The following is a 24,817-nucleotide window of genomic DNA, read 5'->3' on the forward strand; positions in this document are numbered from 1 at the left end:
TTCAATTGAGAGTCTGAATAGGAGTAACGGCCAAAAGCCATAAATATATAACATATTTTGATCAGATTTTTCATGTAATTCGATTTTTTTTAAGCCAAAATTAATGAATAATCAAACATTCACAAAAAAATACAGTACTGGACAATCCACTATAAAAACATTTGAAAATGAGAATTTGAAATGTTTAAATTTATCAAACTATTGTAAACTAACCGCTGCTGATTTATTAGGAATGAAAATTCAAGTTCTCTTATTGTTTTCTAGTCAAATAGCCATGACAGTTTCAGTCAACCCTCTTTATTTTCGCATGCTGACACTTACTGGCAACTTTCCAACAATGTACTTCCCTGCTTCAACTGTCAGTTTCGGTCTCTGTTTAATCCCCTCTCCCACAGTATGATACACCAAGGAGAGAACACTGAGAAGTTACCACAGCAGATAGAGCTGAGGCTTGCACTGACATTCAGTAACTTAACTTCCTTCATGACATCACTGTTGTCTGTCTTCCTTTTCTTGTGTCCTATTAAGAGCAGCCATGAAACCTGCTATATGCTTACCAAAAAAAATAATATAGTGCTGAGAAAACATAACAGTGAATCCTTTTTGGTGATACACTGATCAGCAATAACATTAAAACCATTAAAAGACTGGTGATGTGATGGCATCTGTCAAAGGTGTAAGATATACATATTAGGCAGCAGGTAAACAGGCAGTTCTTAAGGTTTAATGGTCAAGTAAAGATCTGCGCCACTTTGACAAAAAGCAAATTGTGATGGCTAGACGTCTGGGTCAGATCAAAGTCACAGGTTTTGTGGTTGTTTATGGTATGCACTGGTCAATACCTACCAAAAGTGGTCCAAGGAAGGAACAGGGTTATGGATACCCAAGGCTCGGTGGTTGCATGGGGAGTGAAGGCTAGCCTGTCTGGTCCAATCCCACAGAAGAGCTACTGTAGCATTGACTGCTGCCTTGTCAGGCAGCACATAGGGGACCTACATGATGATAGGCAGGTAGTTTAATGTTACGTCTGATCAGTGTATAAAGAAATATATTTTAAAAACGAAAGGTTTCCTTCTATCTGAAGAACAAGGCAAAGAACCATTTAAACATTCAGATGGTTTTTGGAATTGGAATAGTTCTACACCAAAATGCTGCCTAAGGAGCCTTCCCCATATCTAAGGGTATAGATAATTAAATAGGACCCATCTACAGACAGCTTTCATGGCAAAGAGACATTCATTAGGACACTGGTCATGTAACAGTGTGACTATCTTCTGTTTTGATAAGTGTGTTTGTGACTAATAGATACTTTGGGTGATTGCCAAGAAGCAATAAAGGAGTTTATATGTGTATTAGTCCTAAGTCACCAGCCCTTTTTTATACTCATGTTTCAACATGTGGTTGCATCACCCACTCAGCCAGGCAAGTCCTAGATAAGACCTGTATTCACAAGCTAAACAGCAAGTGTAACGGTTTTCAGGATGTGCTTTCTACTTTGGCTTCGACAATGTTTGTGGTGACCAAATCTCAAAACATTCACTCAAACGTCCATACATCTGCTTTCACCATTTTGTGGAAGTGAAACTTGGTAATAAAGCTCAAGTGAAGCCGACCACCACCTGCCGAGTCCACTTTACCAGAGCTGCATGACGAGCCACTTCTTTGGATATGGCATGTTCTGGTATTGGGTTCTTCTCCCCAGAATGGTAAGAGCAGATGTATGGATGTTTGGATGGCTGTTTTAGATTTAGCGCCTTCAACCACAGACGCAGGTCCTCTTTTTTTAGAAGCCATTGGATAGTTTTCCATCTTTGTTTCTTGGAAAAGAAGGTGGATAGTAGGTTATCGTTTGGGAAATACAGGGTTTTACGAGATAATGTTGCTGTCCTCTCTGGGTCCTCTCAGCATGGTGTGCTATTAGCTAGCTTAAGATATTGTTCCCAGTCGGCCCTTCTCCTGGCTAGCTTTGTTGGCTTTCCTGCGTTGCTCAGCTTGCCTTAGAGCAGTGCTACACCTGGGAGGCTGGAATTAACCTTTAGCTTTTTTTTGCCTTGCTTACATATCTTCGCTGTCCAATGAAAAACATGCATCTCCAAAATGATGACTTTACAGGAGAGGGCAAAGATGTTCTTAACTCTGACTGGAAGTCAATGTAAATAACAGTTTATTCCATCTAATCATCCAGAGTTATTTACACAGTGTACAGAACAGCTACAGGCTTCAAACCATGGAGAACACTAAAAATGGACAAAAATGGACATTAATGGTTTTCTCAAGCGATATTCTCCTTGAGCCTCAAAAGGCTTTTGCTAGTCGTCTGGATGTATATATGAGCAACGACAGTCTTTTAACAGTTTGGGGGGTTTGGAATTGGCCCATTTCACAGCTGTTTTACTGGCATGCGTTTTGTATGAGGTGCACGGTGTGTCACTTCCATGTACCGAACTCTCATTATTTAACTATGCCAAGGTAAATACAGTTTGACATTCTAGTGCTCCTTTCAGATTTCATTTGACATGATGGTACTTTATGCTTTCTCGGTTCATAAATCACAAACAGCCAGCCAAAGAGGTGCTTGTTTATCCCCAACAAAGTCTTTTATTAAGGTTGACTAACCATAAACTATGGCTGAATTAAAGGTGACTCATAGCACACCCCCTCTGTACAAACACAGTTTGTTCAGACATGCTCAGCAGTTCCTCACAGAACAGAATAATCTGTAAGAACTGTAATTACTGTGGCAGAATTGCTATCAACTACTACCTAGACCTGGAATCAGTTCATTTTTATATCTATATCAGTGTTTACTACCATGGAAGCTGCAGCAAACCTGCTCTCAGATCAGTACGTGAGGTCTAGGGTTGGAGAGTGAAGTGTGGGAAGCGGTGTCACAGTGCCTCCTGCTGGAGAATACTGCTCTGAATCGCTCCAACAGATGCCTAATAGATGTCTCTTTTTTAACATGGGAGGCATGGGTCCAGTTCCAGAGCAACAGGGCATTAAATTACTGAAGAAACATATTTAAGTAACTTTAACATAAAAACCGAAGAAGCAAGAAAAGAACAACTGAGTCATGGACCGTTTCCTGTAATGTTAAGAGATGACTGTGCCCCTTTGTGTTTTTGGAAAGATGGACAAAAGGTTGTAAAAACAGTACTTAAGTGGGTAGTCGTAAAAGTAAGTGCTTTGAACTTTAGGAATGGTCAGCATTAGTGGCTGGAGCATCATCATTTGCTGCTGCTGATGCAATGTGCAAAGATATTTCGGAGATAGCAAAGTAGTCATCAGCAAGTGGGTGGCTATGGAATGCTCTTGAAGGTGAACAGTAGCATGAGCTAAGTGAAGTGAATCATAGACCCTGTGTGTGCCAGTCAGTGTAAATGTTGGGGTATGTGTGTGTGTGTGTGTGTGTGTGTGTGTGTGTGTGTGTGTGTGTGTGTGTGTGTGTTGAGTATTGACCAATACAGACAGAAATATGATATTTGTAAGCTATTAATATATATATATATATATATATATATATATATATATATATATATATATATATATATAGACAGACAGAGAGAGAGAGAGAGAGAGAGAGAGATAGGTTAATAATAGATAGATGGTATAAAGATGATATAGACAGATAGATAGTAGATAGATAGATAGATAGATAGATAGATAGATAGATAGATAGATAGATAGATAGAAGGTATACAGATGGTATAAAGATGATATAGACAGATAGATGTAGATAGATAGATAGATAGATAGATAGATAGATAGATAGATAGATAGATAGATAGATAGATAGATGTCACTTGCACATAGAATGTGAAATAATACAGCTATATTATATATATCTAAATCTGAGCATCCCATCCAGCCAGGAAACACACAGCTTGTCTGCCTCAACCCTTTTTAAAAGTTAGCTTCTCTGAGCTAGCAGCTCAAGGCAGAATTATCGCTATACATCCAAATTTCATCTAATTTTATCTTTCATATAGTCTTACACTTCATTGTATAAAGTATAACTTTCCATCTATATAAAGTGGCCAGTTGCATTTGTGTGTAATCCTAGATTGTAATGTTGTCTACTATTGGACCAACTGCAGTATCTTTTTACACACCATAGACATTAGATCAAGACAGGATCCAGGATATAAGGAACCACTCCAGAGAATAGCTCTTACCTGTAATCAGATTCCCTCCATTATCAAGCTTTTTCAGTGTAATGTGGAAATATTGCATTCCACTGAGCACTAGAGGGCAGCAGACCACCGATTACAGACAAACCCATGTAATTTACCTGGACAAAAGAGCTCCTACACTAAATGTGGTCGATTGGCCAACACATGCCTGTTTTCTGAAGGGCTGTCTTTAGCTTTGCTCTGAAACCATAAGGCTAGAATTGTTAAAAAGAAAGCAAATCTGTATCACACAAAAAAAACCTTAAGGGTCACAGTGTTGTATTATATACACAGATCAGCTGTAACATTAGTAAAACACTGATTATCTTCATCTACAGCGGCGTCTGTCAAAGGAGTGGATATATTAGACAGCAAGTGAACAGTCAGTTCTAGAAGATGTGATGTTTTAAAAACACAAAAATGGGCAATCCTAAAAATCTGGGCCACTTTGACAAGAGCCACAGTGTGATGGCTAGATGACTGGTCCAAGAAAGTACAACCAGTGAATTGGTCACAGGGTTATGGACCTAGACCCCATTTACAATCTACAGTACTTAAAGGATCTGATCTTAAAGGATCTGATCACTGTATATGTTTGGTCATGTAGCCTTTTTTCTTATTTTTCGTATTAATTGTTATGGTTTGTGCTTTTGCCCCATGTTCTCAGATGTACCCGTGTTTCTGTACCTTGTTTGCTATTTATGTTATATTTTGTTTATTGCGTTTGTGGTTCTTCCTTGGTTCACCCATGATATGTGATAAAAAAAACAGACATGCACTTGCATCTTTCCTGGTCAAAAACAAAAATGGCCCTTTTTAAACTGACTATTCTGAATATGCTGTTCCTTTCTGCATGTACTCCAATTTCACATTGCTAACGGTGTAACAGTAGACAAAGAAGTGGTCAGCACCACTGACTATGATTAAGCTTCCTAGATAGTAGCTGTACACGCTGTACACGGTGGCCGCCAGAAATCATGACATCATTGTGGGAAATGAACGTTACGTTTGGAAAAAGCTCCCAAAATACTGATATCGCCAACGTTTATAAGTGATGTCTCGGCTGCAGGATATTGGCATGGTAATTGGAATGTCTGGGGATGATACCCTAGGGAGAGACAAGCCTCTAATGATACGAAAACCATAGCAACAAATGCCACTGGCCATTCCTCACTCCCCTTAACACTATTACTGTTGGTGTGTCTTCCTTCCTTCTTCCATTGTCTTCTACTCCTGTTAACAATAATACAGATAGACAGACACCCAGTCAAACAGATAAATAAATATATAGATGCACATGATAAATATACATATGTACACACAATAGAAGACATTAGTGTACAAACAAAACAAAGTGCAAAGACTGGGATATGAAAGTGTGTATCAAAAGGGTATAGTTTGTGTGCAAAAAGATATTTCCTTATACGATATATATATATATATATATATATATATATATATATATATATATATATATATATATATATACATGCAAATTAACAGTGACATGTTTTGTCTCATAATCAATATTAAATACATGGCTTGCTTATAAAATGGCTTTTTTATAACATATTTTATATGATATATTATATATTTTATATATATATATTATATATTTTATATTATATATATCAAACCACCTGCAAACTAAACATCCCTCCCCCTTTCACCACATTGGCTGATTGGCTGACAGACTGACAGCTCATTAAATATTTATCAGCTCATTTCCCATTTCCCCAGCTGTGGTATGAATGTTTGATATGCTGGACCATCCAGTCCTCTAGTGAGTTTAAGGCATTGTGCTTTTGTCCTCGACAGCTCGAGAAGTCAGGAAAATTGTCGGCACCAAATTGCCATTACTTGTTGTTTGTGTACAAATAAGCAGTCTATAAGGAAGGCATGGGCCAAATATGGATATCATCTGTTCAAAAAATTGTACACAAGCACAGTTCATTGTAAGGCCAAACAATAGACTCAAACTGTCAGCCTCAGTCTGATAAACATCAGATCAGACCTTGACAAAAATATTACAAAAATAGTCTTTGGCCATACTGGTTTAAAGATCAGATGTTATTACACTGCAATAAATATCTCTCATAAACTGGAGATATTAAATGGACAGAAGAAAAATGTACACTATTATTACATTCCCCATTGCAAGCATCATGCACCAGAAAGTACCTACAGCTGAAACCGCAACAGTGTTTTTATTAGTGGTTTTTAGTGTGTAATATTCCTAGGTGAATAACCAGGATCTTAAGGACCCCAGTGCAAAAGAAAAATGATAACCACTTCCAACCCACAATAAATGTACCTGTATGAATAATAAATGGCAGTCATTTTTCAAGTAGGATGTCTAACGCGAGATAAATATATCATCTTTGTTTCAACATAAGCCTTTAGTTAAATTACAGCCAAAGTGTTTCATAGGCCTGCCCCTAGAGTTACCTCACCCAATGCCAGACACCAAAATGGCAATGCTAGTTAACTGGTCATTATATAATGATTTACACCAAAAAAGTCTCATCTTTACTTTTTCCAGCTTAGAAATCCAGCATTAGAGATGATTCTTGCTGGCAGTTTAGCAGGCCTAAGTATCAAACGCACAACCCTGTTATCAATAACCCACTGCTCTGATTTAGTAAAAATAAATAAATAAATAATGTTGTTGTTATGACAACTATAATAATAATAATAATAATAATAATGTTATTTCTATTGTTGCTGTTGTTGTTGTTATAACAACTATAATAAAGAAATAAATAAACAAATAAATAATGATAATGGTATGATATTTAAATTAAAAAAAGAACATTAAACTGGTCCCAGAAATGTAAATAGTTTGGACCAGTGGAGACATTACTAACCAGCAGAGGACCTCTAACTCTAACCTCTCATTCTACTGCATTACTGCTCATTCTCTTCAGTCCTCCTGCCCCTCTCCCCTCTCCTCTCCTCTCCTTTCCTCTCCTCCCCTCCCCTACCCTCTCCTCTTCTCCCCTCTCCTCCCCTCTCCTCTCCTCCCCTCTCCTCTCCTCTCCTCTCCTCTCCTCTCCTACTGCCGCACTCTAATCAGCTAATTAACTCAAAGGCCTTTAAATGGTCTCTCAGTCTAGTTCTGTTGGCTACACAATCATGGGGAAGACTGCTGACTTGACAGTTGTCCAAAAGACAACCATTTACACCTTGCACAAGGAGGACATAAGGAGGACACAAGTAAGTAAGTCATCTTTATTTATATAGCACTTTCCAGAGCATTTCACAAACACCATCACAGTTCAGACACTACTGAAAGCAAGAGAATAAAAATCTTGTTTCTTTTTTAAGCATTTGACCTTATTTTACAGGTATTAGGGAGGCCTAGGGATGTAATAGTACTTTACATTGCCTGCTATTTTGGATATTTCTTATCTCCTCTAGTGCTGCCTAAATTCTCAGCATCAGCTTCTCGATGAATGGGTCACTCCAGACCGGTTGGACATGAAAAAGCTGCAGTTTCCAAAGACCGAAGCGAAAACGCCCATGAAGAATGGCTTGCCTGGGTCTCAGCCCAGTTCACCAAATTTCCTCTGTTTGATTGGTTTATTGCAATTATTTGCAGTTAATTTTCAATGGGAATTGAATCATTTTGATTGAAATAAAAAAGGAAAAAAAACAGGAAAAAATATAGATCTTGTATCATTTTAATAATTGTACGACCCAGTATTTGTTGTCGAATATGTAGTTATTTATTTTAGTTATTACTGCAATTATATACCTATAGTAACTTGTCATCACTGTGTAGACACAAGGTAACTGAATTGTCTGCTTAAAATCTCTTAATTGTGAATAGACAAAGTGCTACCTCCGGCATCCTCCCAGAAACGAAATCTACCGCAATCGGGCCATCTCCTTCTTCGAAATTGCGGCCGGAAAAACAAGGTAATTACATTGATTCCTAGTAATGTATTGCTCTGCATAGTTCTAGTACCAGTTTTATCCACCTTTATATAAAATAAGTGAGTACCTTATATCAGTAATCAGCTTTACTGGGAATCTAACTTGATGTCAGTTTGCAGCAGAAGCCTGTCAAAGACTAAAATTAGCAATACCCACCTCTGTTGCTTGCTTTGCAGACATACTCCAGAACTAGTGTTTATTGGCAAAATGCATCCTGGACCATACTTCTCTAAGGTACAGAATTTCTCCAAAAAAAGAACATAGTCTTGTCTCATGGACCACATTCTTGCCCGAATTACAGCACAAAGCTGGATGTGCTGAATAGTTAGATTTCACACAATTGCTAAAGTCTTTGTCAAACCTAACTCTGCTCAGCCTTACTCAAGCATTAACACTGTGAATTACCTTTTAATGGAAAAAGAGTTAACAGAAGATTATGTGGCCTGTATTCTGACATTACCACCATATCAGAGGAGAGGCTTTGACAAACTGCTAATTGAGTTCAGTAAGTTTCTCAACTCAGATTAAAGCGGTGTTATTTCAGGCTTGAATTAATTAAAGGAGCAAAAAGTGCTAAATACTTTCTTGACGTCCTAATTAAGGATGCAGGTGTCTATAATGCAGTCAACTCACGTATCCTGCCTGGTTTTCTAAAGTGTTGTCTAAAGCTGAGGGCTAGACGGTTACCCCGGAGAAGCGTCTGTCAGATCTGGGCCTGCAGTCTTATTGCTCCTACTGGTCTTAAACCATTCTGAAAATCCTCATGGATCTCAAATCAGACACCGGAGAACGACTGCAAATCACCATCAAATACTCCCTACTTGCCTCCATACTCTATAACCATAGATACCTGTGAATATGTACAGATTATATTAAATATGCGGTATTAGATATTGATATGTTCTACAATCAAACACTGACTATTGTGGGATTATTTAAAGACTATTATTGCAGCTTTGTTTGTCTTGTTTGCAGTGAAATAAGCGAGATAACCAGAGTAAAGAAAGAGGACGTAATTTCGACCTTACAGTACCTCAACCTCATCAACTACTACAAGGTAACTATCAATGGTCATTAAACCCATTTGACAATGTTTGACAGTCGATTATCGTTTTCTGTTCTGATGAATAAGCATCCTAAATATAGTGCACCTCATTTCCAGGGTGTAATTCAGAGATGCAGGGAGTGGACTCAACATTTAATAGTAGGAACTAGAACAGCTCAGTCCGAGCTAAGTTAATAAAGCCAGTCTTCTCTACTCTCTTCTTCAGGGTCAATATATCCTCACTCTCTCTGAGGACATTGTAGAAGGTCATGAACGTGCCATGCAGAACCGCTACCCTCGCATCAACCCCAAATGTCTGCATTTTACCCCAAAAGTCTGGAGCAAAAGGAGCAAGTGGTAGAGAACATGTTGCACTGTTGAACTTCTAGCTTGGAGATCTGCTGAAAACCTGGAAGCTGACCACGCAGCACTTGTAACGGACACAACCTTGCTCTCTATAATCTAGATTAAACCACTCACAAACAGTCAGGCAAGGCTTTTTCTACTGTATTGGTGACTGTAAATAATGTAAAGACTAATATAAAGACTTCTTTCTTTTATGAAAGAGGTTTATACATGTATTATTGCATCTCTGAAAGTGGGGAATAAAACATGCATGAGGATGCTCATAAAATGGGGATGTTCAGTAAAATAAGCTGTGCTTAGCTGTTACTGTTGGGAGTACTTTTTGGTAAGTAGGCCACGCTGATGCAGTATCTGTTATAGCGCCCTCCCTTTGATCCTTATGCACCACTTTTTTGCAGAATGTTTGAGCATGATACAGGGAGTAAGTATTTTAAATTTGATAAGACAACAAAAAACTAAACTGTGCTTTGTAGAAGAAAATAATTTGTGGATGCTTTATGATAAACAGAAATCACTCAGCACATGACCATATGCCATCACCACATAATAATTGTATTTATATCGGTCCATCATAGTTTTTGTTTTGTACAGTAGTATTATAAAAAATCTAAAAAAGGAATTAAATAAGTTGTAATCACCTTCATTTGTTTGATATTATTAAATATGTACTGTGGTTGCCTGTTTTAAGTGGTAAATTGTATGGTACATAAAAACATTACAGCATCTATGCGAAGGGGGCATTGGGGAACCTTATAGTGGAACCCCCACCCCTGAGCCCAGTACGCCCACCACTACACGCCAACTACATTTACATATAATATTTGCAATAGACTCACTCAGGATGTTTATACGTGATATGCTTAGCAAGTACTGACCCCTTTTACACAAAACCATGCAGTGTAGCGCCTCCTGCAGTGGACAATGACTCAAAGTGTCTTAAATTTTAAAGGCAGTCGAACAGGATGACGGGAAATCCTGCCCTTTAGGTAAATAGACAACCAAGAAAAACACGACTATTAAGAGAAAATCACTGCTGTCATGCCAAAATCTCCAAAAAGGTCAATATCACAAGAGAAGAAAAAATCCCATGTAAAAAAAAAGATTTTTACTGGACCATTCACTGAGAAATTCTGAGGCGATGTAGCTAAAGAATAACTGCCAGATTCAAATTATGTCAAAAAGTAAAAAAACTGCAAAATATTTTTGACAAAATCATTAATATTACGTGATCACATTAGTAAAAAATGTTCTACACACCACAGTCGTGAATTCTCCACTAACCTCCGACGGCATCTGTCAGTATCCCAGCAACAGTGCAGCTCCGCCGCCATATATTAAAGTAATAGGGCACAAGAGGGAGTGTGTATCGTGAAATTACAGCATGGCTGTGATGAAGCAGACACAAAGGTGAAAATGAATAAAATATAAATATAGAAATTAAAAATGAATAATAAATTGAGCCACCAACGACTCATTTAACATGTTTTAATGATAGCATTTCCTTCCACCCAAATATACGTCCTTAACAAGCAGCCTGTTGCTACATCCTAGAAACGAACTCCACTCACTGCACAGCCTGCTGCTCCTCCTCCAGCTCCTTTACAGTAACAGACCAACAAATTAAACTCAGTTTCCCTCTCACTTGGTTTCTTCTTGTCTGTTTGTTTGTTTATTTTTTGTTATTGTGTATTCTTGTCTTAATTATTTTAGTGTCATTTTAGGTCGTTCGTGTTTTCTTTTGATCAGGGCAGTTATGCTACTTCTTAGTTGAACAGCGTTCAGCTCGCATGGCCCGAACTAACTGTTGTATGAAAAGGTTTACCAGCCTAGCTGATCTGGTCAGGTCTCTTTTTTATCACCAAATAAAATCACGTTTGCATTTTTTTCCCCATTAATGGATGTGAATTTGAAAATACCAAATTGGGGGCCACATTAGAAAACAATCAATTCAAAAACAACATGTAAAAATCAGTAAATTGTGAACTGAAGCATAACCTTATTCCCCGCCATCGACAGAATTGGGCTGTTTTCAAACTTTTAAAGCATTCGTTTATGTGTTTTCATTTGGTGGGGTAGTGGTGGCTCAGTAATTAGAGCTCCGGTTGTGGGTTTGATACCCGGGCTCGGCAAGCTGCCACTGTTGGGCCCTCGAGCAAGGTCCTTCACCCTCTCTGCTCCCCGGGCACCACAGCATTGGCTGCCCACCGCTCCAGGCATGTGTGTGTGTGTGTGTGTTCACTGCATGAATGGGTTAAAGGTGGAAGCCAAATTCCATACATGTCCAACACAAATGGCTAATATGGTTGTCATGTCTTGCCCTGATGATAGAGCCAAAATTTAGACAGCTTTTCAGCTCTGAATGTTTATTTTCAACAGTGTGCTGCTCGGATGTTCTACTAAATAGTGCCATAGTGGCTTATGTCAGTATCACTAATCCACTAAGCTTTAATTCTACACTCTTAGATATTTAAAGGGTTCTTTGAGGGGTGCCATACCAGGACCATTTTTGGTTCCTTAAAGAATATGATTAATCTTTTTGATTGGTAAAGAAAAAAACATCTTCTATGGCCTTTATTTTAATAGTGGAATCAATATTTTTGACAAAACCTTTAATAAAATAAAACCATGGTACTTCAGTACATCACTCCATACTTTTCATCCAGGAACCGCTGTGCTGGAACTGCTGCGCTGAGCTCATCGCATTTCACATCGCAAGGTTGCAATGAATAAGGTACAATGAACAGTGTCATTTATTTAATAAGAAAACTGTCTATAATAAACTCTGTAGTCTCAAATCAACACTGCAAAGATAGCCGCTGATCTTTCACAATTATATTGACAATCTGACTAAACATGCGTGTCATTTTTAGCATCAGAGCACACTTAACATCTGATATTCTGTTCCATCATTTTCACCCAGCAAACAGTACTGTGCCACTGCGCTGTACACTGCTAATGAAAAGACTCTGACTGTGTCCAGAATAACAGTTTATCCAATAAAAAAGAAGTTTAACTCTTTAACATTAATTCCATTTGATGTTGGCTTGGCTAAAATGTCAGTTATTCCCGTGCCTGCCATGCAATAGTGACATTTCATCTAAACAATTATGACAAGTGCTACAGTACTGTGTACCAGTCACATAGCACTAGTCATGTAGCACCATAGTCACAGTCTTAGAAGGATAGTATCTTTCGGGAGTGGTATTTGCCACTACGGATCAGAACTGGGATATGTGCCAGTAGAAAGTGTTACCAACCATAGCATCTGCCAAACTTGTACATTTGTTCCATTACTGGTCACCACCCTCTACACTAATGCTAACCTCTACTGCATCCATCAGAGGATGAGAGCACCACTTTTACTTATTTGGGTGCAGGGTGATTCTGGGAACACCAGCAGCTGTAGCAGTTTGATCTGCATGTTCTTCTTTTTATGTCTGTCTGCTTTTCTCAGTAAGAGCTTCTTGATCAGCTCCACATGGCAGACTCAGGCTTTTTGAAGGGCGGGGGAGGGGGAGCGGGGGGTAAGAATAAAAAGGGTACCTACTCCACAACATGGGGCCCCACCAGCATGCAAAAAGCTATGATTGACTATATGTGATAATCTTTGATCCTTGCTTAAAACAACGTTATGTGCAAACTGGCATTTCTCGCTTCAGGACTTCCCCTACAGTCTTCAAGTATAAATTGTAGGACTGTGGTAACGTGTGAGGGTAGAGAGGCGTTAATATGGCTAAAATCATACAATGTGAATTAGTACATAAATGTTTACTTATTTACCAATACTAATAAATGTTGCTAAATCATTTCCTTTTAGTTCAGAGTTTTGAAATAATAGTTCAAATTTAATTGAAAAAATATTTAAGAATTAAAAAAATGTCAAACTGGTTAAACTGCTTTGTGTTTATTCATAATTTCATTTAGGCATTTTAGACTGTGGTCTATAGACTGTAGTGTGAAGCAGTTTGACCAATTATTGGTGATGATGCAGGTACATGTAGACCAATAGTGTTGGTGAGAAGGCGGTGCTTAAAAATAAAATTAAATGATCTTAGTCTAATCTCCTGAACCTGACTGGAAATTGGATAAATAACATGGCTCTGATTTTGCACAGTCATCATATTCATCTTTGAATGAAATAACAACACCGTAAGGTTCTCATCTCTCAGTAAGTCATGAGTCATCTTCTCACAGAGCAAGGATGGACAGATACACCTGTGGATTTTTTTAAAGACCTAGGCAACTGTTTATCTTTGGTGGTCTACCAGGATTATCCTCTACCTCCCCAGAAACGTCTCCTGAACGTGTCTGGAAATCAGATAAATAAGGGTGGGCTTTGCTTTTTGCACAGTCATGTACACTTGCATCTATACTACAGGCCCTTATTCATATAATGTAAGTTAATTTGAATAAAACAGCAAAAACACTCAAATAGGAACCTTCTGCCTGGTCATCCAGCAGCATGAGAAGGTTCTCGTCTTTTGCTTGGACTTGACGAGCTGGGGGCTTTTGGAGGATGACATCAGCTGAGCAGGCTCCCCCATCCTCGCCACTGTGACACACTGTGTGTGTGTGTGTGTGTCAGTGTGTATCTGTCTGTCTGCGTGTGTGTGTGTGTAGTGGTATAAAAGCGCAGACCCCTCCTAAAGCTCCCCGCTGTTCGCCCGGTCACCAGCAGATTTCCGCGTGCTGTGGGTGGGGCGAGGGAGTGAGAGCAAAGTGCGCGTGCGAGAGTGTATGAGTGTATGTGAGAGGGTGTGTGTGTGCGCGCGCGAGAATGGCAACGCTCGTGGCATCGGCGGACACCGCGGAGTCCTTTTGCGGGGACAGCGGCACCAGAACCGGCAACATGGCATCGCCCACCACGGCCTCAGCGCACCACTTCGACGACGGCAGGTTTTACTTGTTGGTGGTCGTTGGGGAGCTGGTCACGGCCGAGCATCTCAAGTGTGCCATTGCGGACATAGAAAAAGGTAAGGGCTGCTCTGTTTAGTCGCCCTGGATGCTTTTGGCTAAGACGAGCTCACAGCGAGAGTCTTAGCGCAGTTTCAACTCACTTCGTAGCCGAACTCTCCGGTCCACCTTAAATACTGCAGTAGCTCCACTCTAGCGCGTCTGACGCGCTCATATAGAACTACTGGCGCATTTAAGGTGGACCGGCGAATTCAAATACGAAGTGAGTTTCAGCCGAGGACATTCATCCCAGTTCCAGTTTACGGGCTACAGCAGTCTAACCTTGAGCCCAGACAGCACCAGAACCACAGTTCTGCTCATTTAAGCACATGCAGGTGGGCAAAACACACTTGTTTTGTGCTTCTGTAAAGTGCGACCCATCCGCAGCCCCTCCCTGATTTACATCAGCGACGCTGTTGGACCTCTAATCACTGCCATAGCCATCACAGCCATCACGCCACCTACCCCAAACCCAGCCTCCCCCCCCCCCCTCCTTTTTTTGCCTATGCATCTCAACAACGATGAAATGATCCAGGTGTGACGCAGTGCTTTATCTGCTGGCACGGAGCCCCCAACAGTTAGCATGATTCAGCAGGCTTATTTATAGGGGGCGGTGGTATAGACCACAGGCGCTGGGACTGGGACAAAGCCATAGCTTAGTCGCAGGTTAGTGTTTATGACAATAAACAAGAGCTTAAAGACGTGACAGGTAGCATAGGGGGTCTTTTACGCGTGCGCAGGCATTGTTAAAGCGTCTGTGCGCCCATATAGGTGGTTAAAGTGCTTATTTGAGCCCTCAAACCCAGGTGTTGGGGACGTATGTATACAGAAGCAGCCATCTCTCCTCTCCTCCTGTGCTCTCCTCCAGCACCGGCATGTAGGCGTGGCGCGGTCCGCACTGCGGTCCCTACGGAAAGTCAGGAGGGCCTTTTCCACCACAGGAAAAAAGGGCGTTTCGCTTTTCTCACCTCACTGACAACTACGATGAGGGGTTATCGATCAGGCCTCACTGACAATGAACCAGCAAAACACAAACGCTGTGGAATAAAAGGATGTTAAACATCTGCTTCACTGACTTTACAGCTCAATTGATTTATAGTAATATGAGTTCATAAAGTTTCAGCCTTCATCTTTTCCAAGAAGGCCAATCCTCTCCTTCTTTGTTGTTGTCGTATGAATGAGTCAGGATGAGCCTAGCTGTTGTTGTTTTTGTCGAGGTCAAGGGTTATGATGCTTGGTTTAGACCCTCCTGGCTCCGATTTATGTTTCGCTTAGCTTTCAGATCGTGTGTTTTCATGATTTTCTGACAGAATCATCACCGACCCCACCTAGAGATCCGAGTGGTGGTGTGATGCTAGATTTAGATTTACTTGGTTTGATGACTTGGAGTGTGATATGTGAGAGTGTGAAGGATGGCACAGTTCTTGTGCCTTGGCATTGGGTGTGGCTTTTAAGGTCATAGAAACAGAAAGACATCTTCCATAATAATAATAATAATAATAATAACATTAACTAATCAGAAAGCATAGCCATTACTCTAAAAACAGACAATGGTATTATACAGATGATCGCTGAAGACAATAGTTATAATAGTTTCAGTGTTGTATTTGGGGCATGCCCTACATTTAGGTTGTATGCTTTTAATAGGAGATCATAACTTAAAGCAGTAAGCTGTAATATTTTGTTTAATGTAGCAATGTGGCTTCTACTTGTGATTTATTTCCATAAATGATATTAAGCCTAATTATATAATGCAGGCCTAACAACGTTGTAAAACAAATGCACAGTTAAATATAATCGATTTATTCAAATTTAAAGTGAGTTCAGTCCTCTTCAGTTTTTTTTTAAAGTGAGCTACTTTCTTTTTTATATGTGCCCTTTCATTTTTGTGTACATGATGTGTATTTGATGTAATAGACATTTACATGTTTGTTTAATGTTGTGAACATTTAAAGCAGGATCTTTTCTTGCTATAAGAAGTATTATTGATCACCCAGAAACCTCAGGCCTCAGATATGTAGTTTTATTATTATTTTTGTATTATTTTTATTAATATTATTATTATTGTTGTTGTTGTTGCATTATGCATTAAAAGGCCTAATTATTGTTCTATTTGGTTAAAATTAGCAAATGAATGAAGTATTTATTCTTATATATTCTGGCACAAAATAATGTCATTTTATTGTAAGAGAGTGAGTGGTGAGTTGGCACAAATTATAACAGATTATTTTCAAGGATAAGTCTTATGTAGCTGGCAAGCAGCAGAAATGCAAAAAGTTATTGATTATGACTTGGCAGAAAAGCGCCAGGGAGAGAACGTTATATAGATATTTCCAAATATTGATTTGTTCTTGAATGAAATGCACAGTGTTTTTTCTTCCCGTGATTAAACGATTAAATGAAGTAGTGCAGTCTTCATATTCTCTGATGAAATTACATTAAGATTCAACTTATTGAATAAATGGACACAGTCGTATTGGCTCTGAAGGAATTAAGATTTCTCATGTTCTCATTTGCTTTTCACAGGAATTCGTTCATGGGACACAAATCTCATTGACTGTAACCTGGACCAGGAACTGAAGCTTTTCGTTTCTCGACACTCTGCCAGGTTTTCTGCTGATGTGCGAGGTAAGCTGAATATGAGTGCTAGACATTGTATCTCCTGTCTAAGTCTCCAGGGCGATTTATGATGACTGGTTATCAAATATTTAATGCTTTAGAGATGCTAGCTGATTCAAGATATTGAACTGGACAGCTGGCATTAATGTAGTTAATGTAGGCCTTAGCTTACTTCTCTGTGACAAGAAGCCAATGTCCAAACAGCATCCCACCAAAACCAGGTTTCCTAAATATACAACTTCCAGCAAACCAGGATGAGCCATCTGGATGTTACACCCGTAACAGAAGCACATTCTGCAGAACCCTGTACAAATGTCATTGCTTACCCACAAATGTCTTTTCTCAAACAATGTTGCCCATTCATACAGTGCCTGGTACTTGTACTACCTTGAGGCGTCAAGTCTTGATTGTTTTATGTGTTGATGACAAAGCATAATACTGGCTAAGGGTAACCAAATTCTGCATATTTTGTAGAATTCAGAATTCAGTTAGAGGACATAGTGAGGTCTCTCGATTCCAAATCTACTCAGTTTAGCTGTAAAATAGTCAAGTCTTTTTTTAGTTTTTGTACTTTTGGTCAAGTTTAGTAGATAATCATAACATCAGCTAGCAAATGCAGACCTTTGGACCAGTCATAATCGTTGCTGGAAGTTCTTAGTAGCCTTTTCTTTTCTGAGAGGTATGATGCCGTTTGGAGCTGAAGTGTTTTTCTACCTAATCTCTACCTGCTATCTGCATTGCATGGTCAGATATCACAGACATCAGTTTTTATGTGTTGTAAGTAGTGCAGCCTCTTGATTTGAAGTTATATATTATAATAGATACCATTGCTGGCAAGTGCTGATTTCCATGTATAAACCTTTGAACAATGTAAGTTTTAGAGGGAGATAAAATGTCCATATGAAGTTGTATTAACTTTCCAACATCAGAACAACACAGAAACACAGAAACTACAGAAAACATGTAGTTCCAGTTGGTCCTTTTGTTAGTTCAGTCAAAGCCCTTATAGGCAAGTCTGATACCACAACGCCACTGGGCAGTTATTTCCAGCCATGCAAGACCAGATTCAAATATCTAAGGGGTAAAGACCAAAATACTCAAAACTAACAATAATTACAGCTTCAATGTTAAGTGAACAGCCTCATGAATAGTTTGTAGCATTCAGCTTAATAATGCTCAAAAAAATGTTTTTCTAGTTGGTTCTGGCTACTGCACTTGCGTGGATCTCCACCCTCCAACCGTTGACCCTCCAACCAGCAAGCTGATTTTTGTTGAAAGGCGAGACTTTAACTGTACAGATAAACAGATGCCATGTTGAGTGTGGCGAGAACTTCATATTTGCGTTCATATTCCAACCAGTGGCCAGCCTCCTTATTTATAACTTTAATATAATAATAATCTCTGGTGTAGTCAGGATCCTGTGAAAACTTACTATGCTAATAAAATATCCCCACAAATTAGCCCCATCATTATTTTACAAAAGCAGTTTACATGAATATATATATTATACACAAACCATTACTTATGCAATTCAGCAACTGCCCAATGGCTTTTATTGCTTTGGTTTGGTGAACTATTTGCTATGGAAATATAGCAGAATTATGATCTGTGGTAATCGACCGCACCACCCAGATCTAGCAGACAGGGATTAGGTCGGAAAATGCTGGAGTATTCCTTTAAATGAACATATTCAACAGAGCAGACACAGGAGCTGTTTGAGTGTGGCTGCCTGGAGCCGTGTCTGGCTCTGCTCTGTGATTACGTCCCTGTTTCCTCTCTTGTCCTCCTCTAACCCCCACCCCAGTCCCCGTTCCCCGCTGTCTCTCTGTCAGGGATGCGCAGAGAAACCTCCGGATAATTAGCTCAAAAAAAAAAAAAAAAAAATCCCCACTGACTTTAGTCGGCGGCTCAACCTGAGGTTGCTTGGTTACGCCCAAAATGTTAACCCATGGATTGCCAGACTGCAGAGGCTGCTACATAATTTTTAAATTTAAATGACTCTGATTAAAGAGAGGCTAATTAAAAAGAAATGATTCGTGTAGAAGAATTGTGCTCCCTTTGTGGAACAGTCATTGTTCCCCACTGACACCATTGTTCTGACACCCGTCTTCTGCTTTTGTGGCTGTATCTGCAAAATGGCAGTTTTACAGGAGGAGGAAAACCTCTTCTTAACCATCTTAACTTTCAATTGAAGTCAGAGTTAAAAGATGTTATTTCGAAGTCATTTTGAAGAATTTCTATTGGTCCATTGATCATGAGGTTTTGACATGATGTAAAAAAAAACTAGCACAATTACATTATGTCAAAATGGCCAAAAATGGAGTTGCAAGGTTTCTGCACAGCAGCAGTGATTGCCGTAGCTCTCTGCAGTTATCTCTTTTTCTGTCTCTAAGAGCAGAGACAGTGTGTCTGCTCATGTAACCTCAACAAAGATGACTCAGCACTCACTGACAGTCAATCAGAGAAATTCAATCTCCCTAATAAACACACACATATAGATAGACATAGACACACATACACACTCTCATTGTTGTGTGTTTGGTTCATCGTTTTTATGACCTTGGCTGCATCAGTTAGTTTAGGAAGCAGTCTAGACCTAATTGACTTTCCACAAGCCATGCTTATTAATTTAGTGATTACCCTTAAGCAGAATGAATGCACTACTGATCCCTCATAATTCTATTTAACATTTTACTAGTTTCTTTGGACATCCAATAGGGCTGTCTGATAATGTCAGTGCTCAGTTGCACAAATAGCCCTTTCTAAAGATGGAAAGTGTTGGTCCTATTTGGTGAACAAGGCAACATCTCTCGTTTGCATTCTGTTTTTGTTGGGTATTAAACTTAAATTTGAAATGCAACATTGAAATCAATGACAAAATAGACATGCTCTTACCAAATGTATCACCTTAGTATTTTCATGTCAAATAACACTGAGACGTCCAAACCTATCCGACTGTAAGCTGTGATGGTGAAGGGCATGATGAGATGGAATATTTCAGGCTAAACTTGTGCTCCCTGTCATCGAGATGTTCAAATGACCTGTGATGTACATAATATGTGCAAAAGTATTGGGACACCTGCTCATTCATTGTTTTGTCAATGAAACCAGAGGTACTACAAAGAGTCGATTCTGCTTTTGTTGGAGTAAGTGTTGCAAGTAAGCTGAATGCATTTATTAGAAGTAGAGTCCACAAACATTTGGACATATAGTGTATGATCCATGCAAATAATGAAATAATTTCAGTGAATGCAGCAAAACAAAAAATGCATACTTGGATGTTTTAGCTCCAAGCTGCTAAACATGATGCTGAACTCATCAGTCATGGTATGGTACCCCATTTGATCATTGGCACGCCCAAAATGACCACCCAAATGTTCTTTCAACACTAACATGACTGACATAACCCCCCTATAGGCATTTATATGACTTATTGTAGCAAGCATCAATTAGAAAAGCTAGTTTGCAAAGTCTGATGCCATTTTTACTGAGCCAGTGTTATGACAGACACTGACACTGGGAATAAGCCTTAATAAACGCTTCGTATAGGTCCATTTCAGTTGTTATGAAATGCTTATGTGGGTGTTCTGTAGCCTTATGAATGCTGTCCCTCAGTGAAGTGTTATCTTTTCTTCTATTATAAGCTCCAGGTTTTGTGTCTTGTAGTCGACTAGCAAGCTGGTGCTTAATGCTTTTAATTTAAAATGATGCTTAGTGAACTTGGCCCCACGTCTTTGCTAAAGAATACAGTCCGTCTTCAAATTAGCCAAAGAGCATCGGTGAAAACTCAAGCACTTAGCATCCTCCTCTGAGAACATGCTAGTCAGGGTATTTGTGAGCGCTACAGACGGTAGTCTGAAGAGATCCATCAGCAGACTGCATCAAAGGGAAATACAAAGAGAAATGGACAAAGGGTTTTATTGCTTCTCTCAGTTAAAGCTTTTTTAATCTGAACCAATCAGGTTGTCTCCTGTCTTTTTGATATGCATCAAAGGAAAAATAAACAAGGAGCTTACAGTGTTATGCAAAGTACTTTATTATTTTGTGTAGTGTTAAGTAGGAGCCCAGTGCTATGATCATTTAGTAATTGATACTAATACTGCTTTTACAGAGCTAATCCCAGCTGTACACAACACTAAGGGCTGGTTTACAGGACAGGTATAAGCAGAGTTCCACATTTTTTTGAATGGAGATTCTCCATTGAAATTGTATAGTCTCTGTGTATACTATATACTCTGCGATGCCTGTAGGTATGGTGAAGCTGTGCTTTAGTGGCTCATGTGACTTTAATTAGCTGTGAATTTTAGAATTGTGAGGTTCAATACATTTCAGATTTTGCTCATGTAAGTAGTGTCTCTTCTTTCTAATATGAATCAAGTGACTATTAGGCTGCACTGATGCTTCACTGGTGGTATTTTTTTGCAAACACTGATGAACATCACTATTGAACATTTGGCTTTTAGTGTTATACACTCTATACTCTGAAAGCCTCTTCCTCCAAATGTCTGTGCTTGTACCAATTTCCTCATTTGAAAAGCAGTTTGATGACCTTACCTAAATTGGGTAATAGATTTCTATAGATCGCTCACGTTATTGTTACAAATTTTAGATTTAGCTGAAACTCTTTTAGGTTAAGGTTAGGATTGGTGCCAGGGTTAGGATCAGGTTTTTTAGTTGATGGTAAATTTGAATTAGACAAGGTTTAGGGTTAGGCTTTAGGTTTAAGTTTAAGTTTTTCACTCACCCCAAATGCAAAGTTTTGAGTAACCAGAACCCACAATATGTGGCGTCTTTCCCTGCAAGATGACCAAATGTCCTCATTTTCGTAGGTTTATCATTTTTCGTAGGTTTAATTTCTAGCTGACTGACGTACTGTTATACAGCCATAGCTGTGCTAGCAAACAAACATGATAGCTACCTGCATAGTCTCATTTTGAGGCCCCTTGAATTTTGCAGGTGTGGATTCTTTTCTTATATCTTTCTTATATTTTGATGCAAATTAATGAATATTGCCATTCTTTTACAGAGATGAAATGGTCACAGCCTAAGTGAAGTGTTTTTTAGCATCTTTAGCCAAAACTATCTTGTGTTCTAAACTACAGAAGAATATGTCAGATATGTTATATCACCAGATTACTCCTTTAACATTAAATGAAGATGAATACCCACTAGTTAGCATTATCCAAACAATATTAAGCTAATGGCTGGTTCCATTCCCTGTCAGCCAAGTTAGTGTGATTTGTTGAGCTATTCCTTTTAAGTGTATGAAAAGTTTAAAATAGCATGTAACAACATACAGCTCTGGAAAAAATTAAGAGGACGCTTAATTTTTTTCTTAAATTAGCATCTCTACGTGTATGGCAGCCATTTTATTCCAGGCATGTAATCAAATAAAGCTGAGTTATCTGAATTTGCAGACTATGAATGGCATAAAGTCACCTAAGAGCAATGTTAAAGACTAGGGGAGAGAAGGCCAAGACATGAACACTGTGATTGGCAGTCAAGGTTATTTAACCATAGTGATTGTTGAATGCTCTTGAAGTTCAAATATTAGTATTAGTGTTGTTTAAATGTGAATAAAAATTTCTTTGCATTATAATTATTATAATCATTTCTTCATTATGTGAGCAGATGTTTTGAGCAGTTGTCATTTCTGCAAATAAATGCTCTAAATAACAATATTTTTATTTGGAAATGTTGTCCATGGTTTATGAATTACAATGCAAATGTTAATTTCCCTAAACACATAATCTATAAATAGTAAAACCAGAGAAACTGATAATGTAGGGTGGTCTCTTTATTTTTTGTCAGAGTTGTAAGATATAGCATTAAGTATGCATACATAATATACAATAATAGGGCGGATGTAAGAAGAATAAAACAATAATGGAACATGTAAATCAGTCAAACAGCGAAATGAAGCAAAACAAAATAGTTGAATTAGCAGGAGAGAAAGTGGAGGAAGCATCTTCAGGAGGTCATGGAGAAAGAAGATAAACGATTAAGCAAGCAGTGGAGGCAAGGCGAGCGACAGAAATAAACATAAATGAGGGAGCGCCGTGAGAACAAAGAAGAGGGAAGGAGGAGCATGGAGCTGGGAAATATTGAAAGCAAAACAATAGGAGAGGGGGAGACAAAGAAATGAGGTGGTAAAGAAGAAAAATGATGACATTCTGGCATTGCAATTCTTCATAACCTCATAAAGTGGTCCCACATGGTAGTTTTCAAATGGATTGTATGTCATCGTAATTGCACAATGCTAACTGAGCCTTAAAGGAAGTCTCGCATGCAGCCATCTGCCACCTCTCTGTGTATGGCCAGTTACCACAAAGAGTAATTTCCCTGTATTCAAGACTGTGCAGCAAATTAGTTGACTTGAAACACCTATGTAATAGAAGTCATTGGGCACTTGCTTCACCACCTGCCCATTGAACTGTATTGTAAGGGTGGTTCAGCTTTTTTACTAAGTCCAGGAAGACGGGTCAAATTTTTTCCCCGCAGTAATCAACTGTATTCCACAGCGATGAGGTGGAAAATCTTTGGAGTACTCCCTTAAAGAGCATCAGGAGATTGTTTGATGATATTTGCAATGGCAGCACACCCATTCAGCACAAAGGCAGGGCAGACAGAGAGACCATACAGAATCAATAAAGGGCAGCAGCTTCCGTAATGGAATCAATAGTGCTTAAGCAGGATTGCACATCGCTGCGCACCATGCGCAATTAAAGTAACTCTAATCACCTGAAATGATGCAGAGTAATATGTGATGAAGTAATAATTATGATATGATGTAACTCAATGTGTTTCAAATTACATGCCTGTGTCCTTTTGACTCCTTCACAGTGTGGCATAAAAGGAAGAGACCCAGATGCTAAAGCCAGTATTAGAAAACAAGTAGATTTGAGGGCCGTCAGCAGTACTGAATTTATTTTCTCATTTTGAGGCAAACATTTTTATGATTTTTTATGATTTTTTATGAACCAAACATTTTGTTTGTTACGCCTATGTCTCTCAAGCACATGGCTCTGTTTGTCAGTCCTAGCCCCACCTGTTCGTCAGTGTTCCCACCTGTGCCTCCTCACTAGCAACTCCCCCTTGTCAGTCCCAGGTGTTGCTTTTGTGTTTAAGTACCCCTTTGCGAGTGCGGACCACGCTAGCTGAGGCAAGGAAGGAGAACTCGAGAAATCTGGGCTGGAGTTCTGGGGGGCTTTGAGCGGATGGAACCCGAAGCCAGACCCCCCCTTGCCAAGTAGAGGTTGAGTATAATTGGATCAGAAGGAGCAGGGGTGTAGGTGGGGTGCAAGTTTTCGTCACGAGAATGAGAAGGGAGAGGAATGGTTTTATAGAGTGTAGTAATGAAGTTTTTTTTTAAGAGATCAGATTAAAAATAAAGTATGTGCTCCTAGATCAGATTTTTTTTCTGCCCTGTATGCATACTTTCAGTGCTGTCGCCATAAGCCAGAACTGGCGGTGCGGCAAAACAGCAATGGAGGAGAGGAGCATTTATTATTTGTTGTTGGTGACGGAGGCGATGTGCATAAATGTATCAGTGTGCACATGTGTGCTGTTTTAGGGACAGATTTAGTCACATTTCAGACAATCATGAATGTGAACCGTCAAAATAGCCAAATCTGATCTAAGCAAAAAAATTGAGGCTTGTAATGTGAATATTTGCCCTTGACATCGGCTTAAAGAAATGCTTATTAGGCTCATTTTCAGTTTG

General features: G+C 39.1%; 2 protein-coding genes across 2 annotated transcripts in view; both read left to right on the top strand.

Annotated features, from left to right (window-relative positions):
• The first annotated feature begins 1,676 nt into the window (after positions 1 to 1,676).
• LOC140573787 (histone acetyltransferase KAT5-like) lies at positions 1,677 to 10,153 on the top strand. The gene is made up of 4 exons (XM_072693358.1): positions 1,677 to 1,706; positions 8,005 to 8,093; positions 9,087 to 9,168; positions 9,383 to 10,153. The coding sequence occupies exons 1-4, from the start codon at positions 1,704 to 1,706 to the stop codon at positions 9,515 to 9,517; spliced, it is 309 nt and encodes a 102-aa protein (XP_072549459.1). The 5' UTR covers positions 1,677 to 1,703; the 3' UTR covers positions 9,518 to 10,153.
• Positions 10,154 to 14,092: 3,939 nt separating this feature from the next.
• The window catches only part of map1b (microtubule-associated protein 1B), a 32,860-nt gene continuing 22,135 nt past the window's right edge, over positions 14,093 to 24,817 (top strand). The window contains exons 1-2 of the mRNA XM_072673844.1: positions 14,093 to 14,495; positions 17,002 to 17,103. Coding sequence (XP_072529945.1) covers positions 14,300 to 14,495; positions 17,002 to 17,103 — 298 coding nt within the window. The 5' untranslated portion in view covers positions 14,093 to 14,299. The remainder of the gene's footprint in view (positions 14,496 to 17,001; positions 17,104 to 24,817) is intronic.

Source organism: Salminus brasiliensis, chromosome 1 (assembly GCF_030463535.1).
Source record: "Salminus brasiliensis chromosome 1, fSalBra1.hap2, whole genome shotgun sequence".
Taxonomy (NCBI): domain Eukaryota; kingdom Metazoa; phylum Chordata; class Actinopteri; order Characiformes; family Bryconidae; genus Salminus; species Salminus brasiliensis.

Coding starts and splice junctions, on each gene's coding strand:
- LOC140573787 (XM_072693358.1), top strand. Junction 8,094..9,086: donor ATTGCGGCCGGAAAAACAAG/GTAATTACATTG, acceptor TCTTGTTTGCAG/TGAAATAAGCGAGATAACCA. Junction 9,169..9,382: donor ACCTCATCAACTACTACAAG/GTAACTATCAAT, acceptor TCTCTTCTTCAG/GGTCAATATATCCTCACTCT.